At 56.3% G+C, this 17,078-nt stretch overlaps 2 protein-coding genes across 8 annotated transcripts in view; one reads left to right on the top strand and one right to left on the bottom strand.

The window, feature by feature from the left end:
* The window catches only part of GOLPH3L (golgi phosphoprotein 3 like), a 13,479-nt gene extending 655 nt beyond the window's left edge, over positions 1 to 12,824 (top strand). Inside the window, exons 1-5 of one of the 7 annotated variants that reach the window (XM_032713313.1) lie at positions 486 to 577; positions 1,980 to 2,172; positions 7,774 to 7,905; positions 8,778 to 8,892; positions 12,352 to 12,824. In XM_032713313.1, the coding sequence (XP_032569204.1) occupies positions 1,990 to 2,172; positions 7,774 to 7,905; positions 8,778 to 8,892; positions 12,352 to 12,782 (861 nt within the window). In that variant the 5' untranslated portion in view covers positions 486 to 577; positions 1,980 to 1,989 and the 3' untranslated portion in view covers positions 12,783 to 12,824. Of the gene's footprint in view, positions 1 to 485; positions 578 to 600; positions 607 to 633; positions 645 to 1,979; positions 2,173 to 7,773; positions 7,906 to 8,777; positions 8,893 to 12,351 lie in introns of those variants that run through there. The other 6 variants (XM_032713314.1, XM_032713317.1, XM_032713316.1 and 3 more) reach the window with 6 other exon arrangements.
* The window catches only part of MCL1 (MCL1 apoptosis regulator, BCL2 family member), a 20,768-nt gene continuing 13,157 nt past the window's right edge, over positions 9,468 to 17,078 (bottom strand). Inside the window, exon 4 of the transcript XR_004361127.1 lies at positions 9,468 to 9,482. The gene's annotated coding sequence lies outside the window, so the exon portion shown is untranslated. The remainder of the gene's footprint in view (positions 9,483 to 17,078) is intronic.

The raw sequence follows: 17,078 nt of genomic DNA, 5'->3' as shown, positions 1-17,078 counted from the left end.
GTGACAGGGATGGGACAGGACACGGGACAGGGATGTGACAGGACACAGGACACGGATGGGACGGACCCGGACCCGGGAGTGCTCCCGGGACAGGGATGGAACAAGGATGTGACAGGACACAGGACAGGGATGGGACAGACCCGGACCCGGGAGCGCTCCCGGGACAGGGATGGGACAGGACAGGGATGGGACGCACCCGGACCCGGGAGCGCTCCCGGGACAGGAATGTGACAGGGATGGGACAGGACACAGGAGAGGGATGTGACAGGACACAGGACAGGGATGTGACAGGACACAGGACAGGGACGGACCCGGACCCGGACCCGGGAGCGCTCCCGGGACGCGCCGCGCGGACACGCGGGAGGGGGCGGAGCCTCTTCCTTTGACTGACAGCCGACCCTCCCGCCCCCCGGCCGCGCTCATTGGCCGCTCTCACCCGCGCGGGCTCCCATTGGCCGGTTCCGCCGTCTGGGCGGGGCCAGCGGGGCCCAGGAAGCCGCGGCCGCCCCGGCCCGGCCCCGCCGAGGCTTTTCCTGCCCGAGGGGACCCGGGAGCGGAGCGGGGAACACCGGGAGCGGTGAGGGGAACAGAGGGACACCGGGAACGGTGAGGGGAACGGGGGGAATGGGGGGACACCGGGAACGGTGAGGGGAACAGAGGGACACCGGGAACGGTGAGGGGAACGGGGGGAATGGGGGGACACTGGGAACGGTGAGGGGAACGGGGAGACACCGGGAACGGTGAGGGGAACGGGGGGAATGGGGGGACACCGGGAACGGTGAGGGGAACGGGGGGACACCGGGAACGGTGAGGGGAACAGAGGGGAACGGGGGGACACCGGGAACGGTGAGGGGGGTGAGGGGGATGAGGGGAACGGGGGGACACCGGGAACGGTGAGGGGAGCGGGGGGACCCCGGGAGCAGTGGGGGAACGGGGGGACCCTCTGGGACGGGTGGGGGAACAGGGACACCAGCGGACCCGGGAGGGGGCCAGGAGGAGTGGGATGGAGCCGGAAGAACGGTGGGACAGAGCCGGGGGCGGGGGGTGGGATGGAGCCGGTGCCCCCCGCCCTGTCCCGGGGCGAAGGGGGCGAAGGGACCGTGTCCGCTCCAGTCCCCGGCCGGGTCCCGTCCAGCGGCCGCTCCCTGTCAGCTCCTTCTGAAGGGGGGCTGGGAATCCCCGGGTGGAAGGGACCGTGTCCCTTGTCCTTGGCTCTGCCCCCTGGGTTTGGGGTCTGGGTTTGTGTCAGGGTCTGGGGTTGGGTGTGGGTCTGTGTCTAGGTCTGCGTTTGGCTCTGGGTCAGGGTCTGGGGTTGGAGTTGGGTCTGGGTCAAGGTCTAGGTCTGGGTTTGGGTCTGGGTTTGGGTTTGAGCCTGTGTCTAGGTCTGTGTTGGGGTCTAGGTCTGGGTTTGGGTCTGTCTCTAGGTCTGCGTTTGGCTCTGGGTCAGGGTCTGGGTTTGGGTCTGGTCAGGGTCTATGTTTGGGTCTGGGTCTGTGTCTAGGTCTATGTTTGGGTCTGGTCAGAGTCTAGGTTTGGGTCTGGCTTTGAGGTCTGGGGTCAGGATCTGTGTTTGAGTTTGGGTCTGTGCTTGGAGTCTCTGTTTGGAGTCTGAGTCTGGGTTTGGGTCTGTGTCTAGGTCTATGTTTGGGTCTGGTCAGGGTCTAGGTTTGGGTCTGGCTTTGGGGTCTGGTGTCAGGGTCTGTGTTTGGGTTTGGGTCTGTGCTTGGAGTCTCTGTTTGGGCTCTGGGTTTGGGTCTGTGTTTGGGCTCTGGCTCTGGACTCTGGGTTGGGGTTTGGGCTCTGGCTCTGGGTTGGGGTTTGGGCTCTGGCTCTGGGTTGGGGTTTGGGCTCTGGCTCTGGGTTGGGGTTTGGGCTCTGGCTCTGGGTTGGGGTTTGGGCTCTGGCTCTGGCCTCTGGGTCAGGGTTTGGGCTCCGGCTCTGTGTCCCCAGCCCTTTGCCAGCCCCTGCCCCGTGTGCAGCAGCCGGGCCATGACGACGCTGACGCACCGGGCACGCCGGGGGGACCCGGGCGGGGGCTCGGCCAAGAGGCCGGATGGGGAGGAGGACGGAGCTGCGGACAGAGAGCCCGGCGAGGAGGAGCCCGACGACTCCAAGGACATCCGGCTCACCCTCATGGAGGAGGTGCTGCTGCTGGGGCTCAAGGACAAGGAGGTGACATTTGGGGGGGTCCTTTGGGGGGTGGGCAGTGCCCTGGGGGGGTCTGGATGTCAGTGAGCAGCAGGAGGGGTGGGATGAGCTCCTCTCCAGCAAAGCCACCCTGCTGGGAATCAGGGAATCATGGAATGGGTTGGGTTGGGTTGGGAGGGACCTTAAAGATCATTTCTTCCACACCCTGACACCTTCCACCAGACTGGGTTGCTCCAAGGGGGGACACAGGAGCCCCCTGACCCGCTGGGATCCTCTGGGATCCTCTGGGATCTGCCAGGACCAGCCACATCTGGTGGGACAAACCCAACAAGGAGTAAAACACCTTCTTGTCACAGCCCTGAACTGGGGGTGGAATTTTATTTATGGGTCTTGCTGTGCTTTAGTTCGTGGGTTTTGCAGCAATTTCTTGGAATCCTGGAGTGGTTTGGGCTGGAAGGGACCTTAAAGCTCATCCAGGGGACACCTCCCACCAGACCAGGTTGCTCCAAGTCAAGGGGGGACACAGGAGCCCCCTGACCCACTGGGATCCTCTGGGATCTGTTGGGATCTGCCAGGACCAGCCACAGTCAGTGGAACAAACCCAGCAAGGAGTAAAATGCACAAGCAACACCCTGAGCTGGGGTTGGAATTTTATTTTTTTTTATTTATGGATCTTGCTGTGCTTTAGTTCGTGGGCTTTGCACCAATTTCTTGGAATCTTGGAATGGTTTGGGCTGGAAGGGACCTTAAAGCTCATCAAGCCCTGGGCAGGGACACCTTCCACTCTCCCAGGCTGCTCCAGCCTGGCCTTGGGCACTTCCAGGGATGGGACATCCCTGGAATAACCTGTGCCAGGGGCCTCCCCAGCCTCCCAGGGAAGGATTCCCTCCTCCCATCCAATCTAAACCTGTTTTCCTTTGGCTTCCTTGGCCCAAACCCCCTTTGTCTGAGGGGTCTCTGGGGACTCCAGGAGGGGTGGGAGTGTCTGTGCTGGGCTCTCCTCACCCCCCTGGGCAGCAGAGCTGGTTTTCCCCGCTGGGGTAACCTGGGAATCCCTCCTGTTGGAAGGGGATCCCGGTGCCATGGGATTGGTTTGTGCCTGTCTGCTGCAGGAACGTGTTTGGCAGGGAAGGAGATCCCTGGGTTGGGTTCCCTGAGCCTTGTCCTCGTCCCGTTGTGGATCAGTTTTGGGGGAACCCTTGGGGGTGAGGCCCTGGCACAGGTTATTCCACAGCTGCCTGATCCCTGGAAGTGCCCAAGGCCAGGCTGGAGCAACCTGGGATGGTGGGAATTGTCCCTGCCCGTGGTCCTGATGATCTTTAAGGTCCCTCCCAACCCATTCCAGGATTCCATGGGGCTGCTCTTCCTGACAGGTGGGTGGGATTGAGCAGGAGAAGCCAACCAGGAGCTTTTTGGGGTGGCAGTGGCAGAGCAGAGCCTCCAGCACAGCCCTTCCCAGCTCCAGGAGCACCCCTTGGCCAGGCTGGGCTGGATTATCTCGGAGGCCTTTTCCAACCTCAATAATTCCAGGATTCTGTGGTCTCCCAGGACTCTGTGGTTGCCATGTCCCACCCCCAGGAGCTGTGCTTGTCCCAGCTGGTGTCAAACCTCCTCCTGGAGTTCAGTCCAGCTCCTCTGGGCTGGGATTGAGCCCCTGGGAGGTGCCTGAGCTCCCTTTCCCAGCTCTCCTGGGCTGCTCTGAGCTGTCCCGGGGAGCTGGAGGGACCCAGGACGGAGGGAACTGTGGGTTGTGAGGGGGACAGAGGGTTGTGAGGGTGACAGAGGGTTGTGAGGGTGACAGAGGGTTGTGAGTGTGACAGAGGGTTGTGAGTGTGACAGAGGGTTGTGAGGGGGACAGAGGGTTGTGAGGGGGACAGAGGGTTGTGAGGGGGACAGAGACCTGTGAGGGTGACAGAGGGTTGTGAGGGGGACAGAGACCTGTGAGGGTGACAGAGGGTTGTGAGGGTGACAGAGACCTGTGAGGGTGACAGAGGGTTGAAAGGGTGACAGAGACCTGGGAGGGGGACAGAGGCCTCTGAGGGTGACAGAGGCCTCTGAGGGTGACAGAGGCCTGTGAGGGTGACAGAGGCCTGTGAGGGTGACAGAGGCCTGTGAGGGTGACAGAGGGTTGTGAGGGTGACAGAGGCCAGGCCTGTCCTGCCTGACAACCCCAGGTGAGCTCTGGGACCCGCAGAGCCGGGGAGGAAGCGGCAGGAGAGCAGGAACAGGGAGCAAATCAAATATTTGAGAGCGTGGGGCCGTGTCCTGCCCCATTCCTGGGCCGTGTTTGGTGTTCTTGGCTCGCTGGATTCCTCCTGGGAACGGCCCTGCAGCCACCAGGAAGCTGGGAGAGCACAAGAGATTAAAACAAAACCACCCTGGCACTCTATTTATTTTTTTTTCCCCCTCCCCTCTCCATCCTGTCCTTCCACATTCCTCTTCCTGGAGAGCAGAGGCAGCACAGCCCTGGCTGCAGCTTTTCACGCCTCAGGTTGTTTCTCTCTCCTGCTTTGGTGACCTGAGGCTCAGGAAAAACAAGGCAATTTTTGCCCAAATTTCCTTATATTCCAATAATTTCCTTGTTTAAAGTCCACGTGGGAGAGCCCCTGGCTGGAGCCCAGCCTGGCTTTTGGGACCAGGGGCTGGAAGTCACCCAGCAGTTTAATTTTATACCAGTTTTAATGTTTTATTCTGGGGTTAACACACCCTCCAGGGCAATGAAGTGAGACTCCAGGTCAGGCTGACACCTCTTTTTTCCTGGAGAACTCGCCTGGAAAAGGGAAAGCAGGAGGGCAGGGATGAAAGGTGGCCTTGTCCTCCCTCACAAGGAAGTGGAGAAGGCAAATAAAGGCTTGGAGTGTCTTTTATGGCTCCCAGGGCTGGGCCAGGCCCAGTGTCCAGATGTCCTGAGCAAACAGACGCCCTTGGGGGCTGGAAAAGCTTCCCTGGGGCAGGGCTGGGAATTCCCAGCCTGTTTCCCTCTGGGAAGTGCCTCTGGCTGGAGGCTCCTGGTGGGTTTTGGAGCTGCCCTTGCTCTTCTCCACCCGGGGGAAGAGCAGCAAGAAGGGAATTTCCCCCTGGCTGGAGCGGTTTGGGGGATGTTGGTGTCCCCAAAGTGGGACTTTGCATCCCACCGGGATCACCAGCCTCATCCCAGCCTCATCCCAACCCCATCCCAGCTCCATCCCAGCCCATCCTAGCCCATCCCAGCCCATCCCAGCCCATCCCAACCCCATCCCAGCCCCATCCCAGCCCATCCCAGCCCATCCCAGCCCCATCCCAACCCCATCCCAACCCCATCCCAACCCCATCCCAGCTCCATCCCAGCCCCATCCCAGCCCCATCCCAGCCCCATCCCAGCCTCATCCCAACCCCATCCCAACCCCATCCCAGCTCCATCCCAGCCCCATCCCAGCCCCATCCCAGCCCCATCCCAGCTCCATCCCAGCTCCATCCCAGCTCCATCCCAGCTCCATCCCAGCTCCATCCCAGCCTCATCCCAACCCCATCCCAGCCCCATCCCAGCCCCATCCCAGCCCCATCCCAGCCCCATCCCAGCTCCATCCCAGCCCCATCCCAGCCCCATCCCAGCCCATCCCAGCCCATCCCAGCCCCATCCCAACCCCATCCCACCGGGATCACCAACCCCATCCCAGCCCCATCCCAGCCCCATCCCAAGCCCATCCCAACCCCATCCCAGCCCCATCCCAACCCCATCCCAACCCCGTCCCAACCCCATCCCACCGGGATCACCAACCCCATCCCATCCCCATCCCAGCCCCATCCCAGCCCCATCCCAGCCCATCCCAGCTCCATCCCTGCTCCGTCCCAGCCCCATCCCAGCCCCATCCCAACCCCATCCCAACCCCATCCCACCGGGATCACCAGCTCCATCCCAGCTCCATCCCAGCCCCATCCCAGCCCATCCCAGCCCATCCCAGCCCATCCTGGCCCTGCTGAGCCTCTCCCCAGGCTCGGGCTGTTCCCAGCTCACCCAGAAATCCCAGGAAAACTGCTCCCTGTCAGTGAAACAGTTGGGCTTTGTTCTGATCAGGGGATAAAAAACAAGTGGAAGAAGGGAAGGAAGGTTTGGGAAGGGAAAGTTTGGGAAGAGAAGGGAAGGTTTGGGAAGGAAAAGTTTGGGAAGGGAAGGGAAGGTTTGAGAAGGGAAGGTTTGGGAAGGGAAGGAAAGGTTTGGGAAGGTTTGGGAAGGTTTGGGAAGGTTTGGGAAGGAAAGGTTTGGGAAGGGAGGGGAGGGGAAGGGAAGGGAAGGGAAGGGAGAGGCCACCTGGGCTACAATTGCTCCCAACTGGGATCAGCTCTGGGAAAGCAGCAGCTGAGTGTTGTCAAAGCTCAGGGAACAGGGATTTCCCTCCCTGGGCTCTCCTGTCCGGGGGTTCTTCCTTCCTGCTGCCGGCTCTGATCCCTCTGGCTCCACTTTTAGCCCCGTGGAAGTGGGAATGGGCCGTTCCCCCCCTTCCTGCCGCCGCCTTTTCCGTGTCTGACCCCCTTTATCCCGCTCTCCCTCTTCCCTGGACCCAACCAACCCAACTCCTGCTTCCTGGGAGTATTTCCCAGCCCTCTGCTCCTTCTTTTTGCCAAATCCTTTACCTCTGGAGCTCCCACCCCTCGGGATGAGCCCCCTGGCCCACGGCAGGGCCGGAGATCCGAGCGTGGGGAAGGTTTGGAGGAGCAGATCCGGGCAGGAGCAGCCCCGGGGCAGCAACTCCAGCCCCAAAATGCTCCCAAAATGTGTGTTCCCAAACTTCACCCCTGCCTGGGAATCCCAGGAGTCTGGGGATGGGTCTGATGAGGGTGGGAATGACTGGGATTGCTCATCCTGGAGAAGGGAAAGCTCTGGGGGTGACCTCACTGTGCCCTTCCAGCACCTCCAGGAGCTGCAAAAAACATGGATAGAGACTATTCCCGAGGGCCAGGACAGGGGGGAATGGCTTCCAACAGGGTTAGGTGTTCCCAGCAGAGTGGATCCCTCTTTTCTCCCCCTTTCTGGGATTTTTCCCTCCTTGGGGCTGAGCAGAGCAGATCCCTCTTTTCTCTCTCTTTCCAGGATTTTTCACTTCCTGGGATTTTTCCCTCCCTGGTTCTGGGCACATTGGATCCCTCTTTTCTCCCTCTTCCTGGGATTTTTCACTTCCCGGGATTTTTCCCTCCCTGGTTCTGGGCAGAGTGGATCCCTCTTTTCTCCCTCTTCCCGGGATTTTTCACGTCCTGGGATTTTTCCCTCCCTGGTTCTGGGCAGAGTGGATCCCTCTTTTCTCCCTCTTCCCGGGATTTTTCACGTCCTGGGATTTTTCCCTCCCTGGTTCTGGGCAGAGTGGATCCCTCTTTTCTCTCTCTTCCAGGGATTTTTCACTTCCCGGGATTTTTTGCTCCCTGGGGCCGGGCAGAGCTGCCCGCGGGTGCGGCAGGGAAGGGCCGGAATTCCTCGGCGTTCCCAGGAGTTTTTGGGGCAGGAAGTGGGATCCTGGGGCTGCCGAGTGGGGAAATCCCTCTGTAATTCGCGGGGAAATCCCTCCCTCCGGGGGGAGCCGGGAGCGGGTGCGCGGAGCTCCCTCTCCCGCCGCTCCTTCCCGTTTTCCAGCCGCTCCGCGCCGTGTCTCCCAGGGCTACACGTCCTTCTGGAATGACTGCATCTCCTCGGGGCTGCGCGGCGGGATCCTCATCGAGCTCGCCCTGCGCGGCCGCATCCGCCTGGAGCCGCTGGCCCTGCGCAGGAAACGGCTCCTGGACAGGAAGGTCGGGAGATGGGATTGGGATGGGGCCGGGATTGGGATGGGGCTGGGATTGGGATGGGGCAGGGATGGAGCTGGGATGAGGAGCTGGGATTGGGATGGAGCCGGGATTGGGATGGGACCAGGATGGAGCTGAGATGAGGAGCTGGGAGCTGGGATGCAGCCGGGATGGAGCTGGGATTGGGATGGAGCTGGGATTGGGATGGAGCTGGGATTGGGATGGAGCTGGGATTGGGATGGAGCTGGGATTGGGATGGAACCGAGATGGAGCCGAGATGGAAATGGGATGGAACTGGGATGGAGCCGGGATGGAGCCGGGGTGAGGAGCTGGGATGGGGCTGGGGTGGAGCTGGGATGGAACTGGGATGGAGCCGGGATGGAGCCAGGATGAGGAGCTGGGATGGAGCCGGGAGCTGGGATGGATTCCTGTTTTTTGAGGAATGATGTGTTTTTAAAGGAATGATGTGTTTTTAAAGGAATGATGTGTTTTTAAAGGAATGATGTTTTTGAAGGAATGATGTCTTCAAGGAATGATGTTTTTTAAGGAGTGATGTTTTTGAAGGAATGATGTGTTTTCTAAGTAATTATGTGTTTTTTAAGGAATTATGTTTTTGAAGGAATGATGTTTATTGAGGAATGATATTTTTTAAGGAATGATGTTTTTAAGGAATAATGCTTTTGAAGGAATGATGTCTTCAAGGAAGGGTGTGTTTTTTAAGGAATGATTTTTTTGAGGGATGATATTTTTTAAGGAGTGATTTTTTTGAAGGAATGATATCTTTGAAGCAGTGATGTTTCTGAAGGAATGATGTCTTTGAAGCAGTGATGTTTCTGGAGGCACACCCAGCTCAGGTGTCCGTCCCTCTGTCCCTGCAGGTGCTGCTCAAGTCGGACACTCCCACCGGGGACGTTCTGCTGGACGAGACCCTGCGGCACATCAAGGGCTCCGAGTGCCCCGAGACCGTCCCGACCTGGATCGAGCTGCTCACGGGTGGGACCAGGGAAAACCAGCACCACCCACTCCCTCTGCACCCCCTGGGAATGGGCAGGGCTGTCACAGCGGGGTCTGGGGGCAGGGAGTCACAGAATCAATCAGGGGATCACAGAATCAATCAGGGAGTCACAGAATCAATCAGGGAGTCACAGAATCAATTAGGGAGTCACAGAATCAATCAGGGGATCACAGAATCAATCAGGGAGTCACAGAATCAATCAGGGGATCACAGAATCACAGGATCAGCTGGGTTGGCAAAGCCCTCTGAGATCATCCAATCCAACCTTTGATCCAACCCTGCCGTGGTTCCCAGCCCGTGGTGCTGATGCCACATCCAGTCTGGGCTTGAACACCTCCAGGGATGGAGAATCCACCTCCTCCCTGGGCAGCCCATTCCAAGGGCTGATCACCCTCTCTGGAAAGAATTCCTTCCTAATGTCCAACCTAAACCTCCCCTGGCACAGCCTGAGCCCCTCCTGTCCTGCTGCTGGTTCCTGGGAGCAGAGCCCGACCCCCCCCAGCTCCCCCCTCCTGCCAGGGAGTTGTGCAGAGTGGGGAGGTCTCCCCTGAGCCTCCTCCTCTCCAGGCTGAGCCCCCCCAGCTCCCTCAGCCTCTCCTCCCGGGAATTGTGCTCCAGACCCTTCCCCAGCCTCGCTGCTCTTCCCTGGCCCTGCTCCAGCCCCTCCATGTCCTTCCTGAGCTGAGGGCCCAGAGCTGGACACGGCACTTGAGGGGAGGCCTCGAGGGGCACAATCCCTGCCCTGCTCCTGCTGCCACCCTGATCCCGAGCCAGGCCGGGATCCATCGGCCCTCTTGGCCCCCTGGGCACACTCTGGCTCCTGTTCAGCTTCCTGCCCATCCCAAATCCCAGCTCCCTTCCCACTCTGGCCCAGCCCGGGGGTTGTTGTGCCCCTTGGCCTGGTTGAGCCTCATCCCGTTGGAATCAGCCCCTGGATCCAGCCTGTGCAGGTCCCTCTGCAGAGCCCTCCTGCCTTCCAGCAGATCCACACCCCCCAGCTTGGTGTCACCTGCACGTTTGCTGATGGTTCACTCGATCCCCTCACCCCCATCATCAACAGAGACATTGAACAGGACTGGGCCCAACTGGGGGACACCCCCAGTGCCCAGATCCCACCTGGATGCAGCTCCATCCCCCCTGGGGACACCCCCAGTGCCCAGATCCCACCTGGATGCAGCTCCATCCCCCCTGGGGACACCCCCAGTGCCCAGATCCCACCCGGATGCAGCTCCATCCCCCAGCACTCCCCAGGCCCTAAACCCAGCAGGGAATGTCCCTGTCCAAGCCATGGGCTGAAGATTTTCCAGGACAGACAATTCCCAAGGCTCTGCTGAAGGCCTGGCACCATCCCATGGGATCCTGACATTCCTGGACCATGGCTGGGGTGTCCCAGCAGGAGCAGGGAGGGGACTGTGCCCCCTGTGCCGGGCACTGGTGAGGCCACACCTTGAGGGCTGTGCCCGGCTCTGGGAATTCCGGGAGGATGTTGAGGGGCTGGAGCGTGTCCAGAGGGGCTGGAGCAGCAGGAGAAGGGTCTGGAGAAGTCCTGAGGGAGCTGGGGGGGCTCATCCCGGAGCAAAGGAGGCTCAGGGGGGACCTTCTCCCTCTGGAATTCCCTGGCAGGAGGCTGGAGCTGGGAGGGGGCTCAGGGAAAACCAGGAGGAGAGGGAAGGGCCTGGAGCTGTGCCAGGGGAGGGGCAGGTTGGGAATCAGGAGGAATTTCCTCCTGGAGAGGGGGGGTGGGCACTGGCAGGGGCTCCAGGGGGGGTTGGGGGTGTTTGGGAGCAGCCCGGGCGTGGTGCCCCCGTGGGTGCTGGGGGGTGTCCCTGATCCCAGATGATCCCGGCTGATCCCAGAGCTCTTTCCCGGCCCGGCTGATCCCTCATCCCGTGCCCGGTGGGAGAGGTTTGTCTGAGCCAGGCCGAGGGAACGAGGCTGGGAAGCAAAACCCAGGATCGGCAAAAACCGGGATCTCTCCTCCCCTGGGGGGTTTGACCCCAAAAATCCAGTGTCCAATCTCCCCCCCCAATTTACCCCAACACTGAGGAGAAATTTTCAGACAGAAACAACTCGGTATGGGGGAAGGGTATTATATATATTATATAATATATAATATCATATATAGTATTATATACATATAATATATAAAATATATATGATAATATATTATTTTAAATAACATATATTTTATATATAATAAAGGATATGTAAATGTATTAATATATTAATATCCTATATTAATATTATATATTAATATATAAATTAATATGTCAATATATAAATATTTATACTATATAAACATATAGTATATTTATATATCATATATAAATATATATAAAATATATAAAATATACAAAATTTATATATATAAAACATGTTACATATTATATATATTTTATATATAAAATATATATAATAATATATGTTATTTTATATAATATGTATTTTATATATAAAAAGGATATATAAATATATATGGATATATATTAATATAATATGTATTAATATAGATCTAAAATTATATATTAATATACAAATAGTTGTTATATATAAATATGTATTATATTTTTATAATATATAGATATATAAAAATATATATAAAATTTATATATAAAAATATATTATATGTAATATATAATTTTATATACATAATATATATAAAAGATATATTAATATAGATCTAAAATTATATATTATTATATGAATATTTATTATATATAAAAATATATTATATATTTATATAATATATTTAAAAGTAAATATAAAAATATATATAAAATTTATATATATAAAAATATATTATGTATATATAATATATATAATATATAATATATATTTATATATAATATATATAAATATATACATAATATATATAAAAGATATATTAATATAGATCTAAAATTATATATTATTATATGAATATTTATTATATATAAAAATATATTATATATTTATATAATATATTTAAAAGTAAATATAAAAATATATATAAAATTTATATATATAAAAATATATTATGTATATATAATATATATAATATATATAATATATATTTATATATAATATATATAAATATATACATAATATATATAAAAGATATATTAATATAGATCTAAAATTATATATTAATAATGAATATTTATTATATATAACTATATATTATATTTATATAATATATTTAAAAGTATATATAAAAATATGTGTAAAATTTATATAGATATAAAATATATATTATATATTGTAGATATTATATATATTTATATATAATATATTTAAAAGTAAATATTAAAATATATAAAATTTATATATATAAAATATATATTATACATTATGTATTATATATTGTATATATTGTATATATTTATATCCCTAATATGTGTAACTTTTTCTCTCTCTCTAAAATATGTCTCTCTAAAAATCTCTGTCCCGATCTCCAGGGGAGACGTGGAACCCGTTCAAGCTGCAGTTCCAGCTGCGGAACGTGCGGGAGCGCCTGGCCAAGGCGCTGGTGGAGAAGGGGATCCTGGGCACGGAGAAGCAGAACTTCCTGCTCTTCGACATGACCACCCACCCCCTCAGCAACGGCGCCGAGAAGCTGCGGCTGCAGCGGCGGCTGCAGGAGAGCGTCCTGGAGCGCTGGGCCCGCGACCCGCGGCGCCTGGAGCCCCGCACCCTGGCCCTGCTCGTGCTGGCCCACTCCTCCGACGTGCTGGAGGGCGTCTTCGGCGCGCTGGCCGACGACAGGTACGAGCTGGCCCTGGCCCGCGCCCGCGACCTGCTGGACCTCGACCCCGAGCTGGAGGCGGCCAAGGCCCGCGGCGGCTGCGAGATGATCTGGGCCGTGCTGGCCGCCTTCAACAAGGGCTGAGGGGCTCTGCTGCTCCGGGGGCGCCGGGACGCTGCCCCGGGGGGAAAGGGACCCTGCGGAGCGCCCCGGGACACGGGGACGGGCCTCGGGCCCTGGGGACGTCCCCAGAGTGCAGCGGGGAGCCCCTGGGGACATCCCCAAACTGCACTGGGGAGATTTGGCCCCTAAACAGACCCCAAACTGCTCTGGGGAGCCCCTGAGAACCTCCCCAAACTGCACTGGGGAGATTTGGCCCCTAAACAGACCCCAAACTGCTCTGGGGAGCCCCTGAGAACCTCCCCAAACTGCACTGGGGAGATTTGGCCCCTAAACAGACCCCAAACTGCTCTGGGGAGCCCCTGAGAACCTCCCCAGACTGCAGCAGGGAGCCCCTGAAAACCTCCCCAAACTGCACTGGGGAGATTTGGCCCCTAAACAAACCCCAAACTGCACTGGGGAGCCCCTGAAAACCTCCCCAAATTGTACTGGGGAGCCCCTGAAAACCTCCTCAAACTGCTCTGGGGAGCCCCTGAGAACCTCCCCAAAGTGCACTGGGGAGATTTGGCCCCTAAAAAAACCCCCAAACTGCATCAGGGAGCCCCTACAAACCTCCCCAAACTGCTCTGGGGAGCCCCAAACTGCATTGAGGAGACTCAGACCCTGAGAACCTCCCCAGACTGCAGAGGGGAGATTTGGCCCCTAAACAAACCCCAGACTGCACTGGGGAGCCCCTGAGAACCTCCCCAAACTGCACTGAGGAGACTCAGACCCTACAAACCTCCCCAAACTGCAGTGGGGAGATTTGGCCCCTAAAAAAACCCCTAAAGACATGGAGGAGCCTCGGTCCCTGAAAACCTCCCCAAATGACATCTGGGAGCCCCTAAAAAGCTCCCCACACTGCTCTGGGGAGATTCAGACCCTAAAAAGCTCCTGAAAAGACATTGAGGAGCCTCAGCCCCTGAAAACCTACCCAAATTACGTTGGGGAGATGCAGCCCCTAAACAAACCCCAAACTGCATCAGGGAGCCCCTAAAAACCTCCCCAAACTGCACTGGGGAGATTCAGACCCTAAAAAACACCCTGGGAGACACTGAGGAGCCTCAGCCCCTGAAAACCTCCCTAAACTGCTCCAGGGAGATTCAGCCCGTAAACAAACCCCAAACTACATCTGAGAGCACCTACAAACCTCCCCAAACTGCTCTGGGGAGATTCATACCCTAAAAACCTCCTGAAAAGACATCAGGGAGCCTCAGCCCCTGAAAACCTCCCTAAATTACATCTGGGAGCCCTAAAAACCTCCCCAAACTGCATAGAGGAGACTCAGACCCTAAAAACACCTCCCCACACTGCTCTGGGGAGATTCAGACCCTAAAAACCTCCTGGGAAGACATCAGGGAGCCTCAGCCCCTGAGAACCTGCCCAAATTACATCAGGGAGACTCAGCCCCTAAACAAACCCCAAACTACATCTGGGAGCCCCTAAAAACCTCCCCAAACTGCTCTGGGGAGATTCGGCCCCTTTAAAACACCCTGAAAGACATTGAGGAGCCTCAGCCCCTGAAAACACCCCCCAAAGTGTTCCAGGGAGATTCAGCCCCTAAAAAAATCCCTAAAAAGACACTGAGGAGCCTCAGCTGCCCCAACCAACACCTGGGAGCCCCAAAAACCTCCCCAAACTGCCTCGGGGAGCCTTAACCCCTAAAAACACCCCCCAAAACTGCATCAAGGGGCCTCAGCCCCTAAAAACACCCCCCAAAACTGCATCAAGGGGCCTCAGCCCCTAAAAACACCCCCCAAAACTGCCTCCTGTGGGGGGCTGAGGGCTGGGAAGGGGCTCAGGGGACCCTCCTGGGGTGAGGAGGGGGTTTAGGGACCCTCCTGGGGTGGAAAAGGGGTTCAGGGGACCCTCCTGGGATGGCCTGAGATTTGGGAGGGGGTTTTGGGGGACCCTCCTGGGGTGGGAAGGGGCTCAGGGGACTCTCGTGGAGTGAGGAGGGGGTTTGGGGACCCTCTTGGGGTCAGAAAAGGGCTCAGGGGACCCTCCTGGGATGGCCTGAGGTTTGGGAGGGGGTTTTGGGGGACCCTCCTGGGGTGGAAGAGGGTTCAGGAGACCCTCTTGGGGTGGGAAGGGTTTTAGGGGACCCTCTGAGATGGAAAAGGGGGTTAGGGGACCCTTCTGGGCTAGGAAAAGGGTTCAGGGGACCCTCCTGGGGTGAGAAAAGGGTTCAGGGGACCCTCCTGGGGTGAGAAAAGGGTTCAGGAGACCCTCCTGGGGTGGAAGAGGGTTCAGGGGACCCTCTTAGGATGGGGAGGGGATTTAGGGGACCCTCAGGTGGAAAAGGGGTTTAGGGGACCCTTCTGGGCTGGGAAAAGGGTTCAGGAGACCCTCCTGGGGTGGGAAGGGAGTTTAGGGACCCTCTTGGGGTGAGAAAAGGGTTCAGGGGACCCTCTTGGGGTGGGAAAGGGGCTTAGGGGACCCTCCTGGGGTGGAAGAGGGTTCAGGGCACCCTCTCGGGGTGGGAAGGGGTTCAAGGGACCTTCCTGGGGTGGGAAAAGGGTTGGGAGGGGGTTCAGGGGACCCTCCTGGAGTGAGAAGGGGATTTCGGGACCCTCCTGGGGTGGGAGGGGGCTCAGGGGTGTCGGGCGGCTGCCCCAGCCCGGGCCGTGCCCCCCCGGCTCTGCCGCTCCCCCCCGGGAGGGGCCGAGTCCCCCCGGGATGATTTTTGTCGCCAATTCCCCTTTTCCCCCCGTTTTTTCTCCTCCTGTAGTTCACGTAAAAAACTCGTTTCTCTGCAGCCCCGCGGGCTCTGTCGGTGTTTCGGTGGCTGCGGCCGCCCCTTTTTTAGCAGAGTGGGCACCCCCGGGGGCACCGGGGTGACACTCGTGTCACGAGTTGTGCGTGGTCTCAGCTGATGGGGTTGGGGGGTTTCTCTGCCTCCAGGCGCTCCTGCCCCGCGCGGACGAGGCCGGGGGTGCTCCGGGATCCTTTGCCCGGCAGGATCCCCCCGGATTCCCCCCGGGTTTCGTGTCCTTGGATCGCCCCCCACCCCCCGATCCCGGTTTTTCCCATCCCGGGTCTCGAACCCGCGACCTCGAGAAGCCCCCGGCGGGGAAACCCCGCCCTCTTCCCGCCCACTCATTGATTCTCCCTTCCCATTGGTCACGGCCCCGTGTCAATCATGGCTGATCTGCGTAGCCCCGCCTCGACCCGCCCACTTATTGATTCTTCCTTCTCATTGGTCACGGCCCCTTGTCAATCATGGCTGATCTGCATAGCCCCGCCTTCGTCCCGCCTACTCATTGATGCTATCCTCCCATTGGTCATGGCCCCTTGTCAATCACGGCTGATCTGCATAACCACGCCCCTTGCTCCGCCCCCCGCGCTCAGTTTGGGGACGCTGCGGGGACCGGGAACGAGGGGAGGGGGTTTAACCCCCCAAAACCCCTTAAAACCCCTAAAAAAAACCCAAAATACCCCAAAAAATCCTCATCCCACACCCACACAGAGCCCAGGGCAGGGGGAGGAGGAAGAAGAGGAAGAGGAGCCTTTATGGGAAACTGCGTGACCAGGAACCAGGGAAGGGGGTTTAACCCCTGAAAAGGTCCTAAAAAACCCTAAACCCCCCAAAACCCCCCCATCCCACAGCCACGCAAAGCCCAGGGCAGGGGGAGGAGGAAGAGGAAGAAGAGGAGGAGGAAAGGGAGGAAGAACCTTTTATGGGACACTCTGGTGACCAGGAAGTAGGGAAGGGGCTTTAACCCCCCCTAAATCCCCTAAATCCCCCCAAAAACCCCCCCTATTCCACAGCCATACAAAGCCCAGGGCAGGGGAGGAGGAAGAAGAGGAGGAGGAGGAGGAAGAGCCTTTATGGGACACTCTGGTGACCAGGAAGTAGGGAAGGGACTTTAACCCCCCCTAAATCCCCTAAACCCCCCCAAAACCCCCCCTATTCCACAGCCATACAAAGCCCAGGGCAGGGGAGGAGGAAGAAGAGGAGGAGGAGGAGGAAGAGCCTTAATGGGACACTCTGGTGCCAGGAACCAGGGAAGGGGGTAAAACAACCCCAAAAGGCCCTAAAAAAACCTTAAACACCCCAAAAACACCCCCACCCCACAAAAACCCAGGGCAGGGGGAGGAGGAGGAGGAGGAAGAACCTTTATAAGACACTCTGGTGACAGGGAACCAGGGAAGGGGGTAAATCAACCCCAAAAGGCCCTAAAAAAACCCTAAACACCCCCCAAAACGCCCCCACCCCACACCCACACAAAGCCCAGGGCAGGGGGGGAGGAAGAGGAGACTTTCTGGGACCAGAAACCA

Source organism: Chiroxiphia lanceolata, chromosome 29 (genome assembly GCF_009829145.1).
Source record: "Chiroxiphia lanceolata isolate bChiLan1 chromosome 29, bChiLan1.pri, whole genome shotgun sequence".
In the NCBI taxonomy this organism is placed as follows: Eukaryota; Metazoa; Chordata; class Aves; order Passeriformes; family Pipridae; genus Chiroxiphia; species Chiroxiphia lanceolata.
This window is presented reverse-complemented; position numbering and strand designations above follow the sequence as displayed.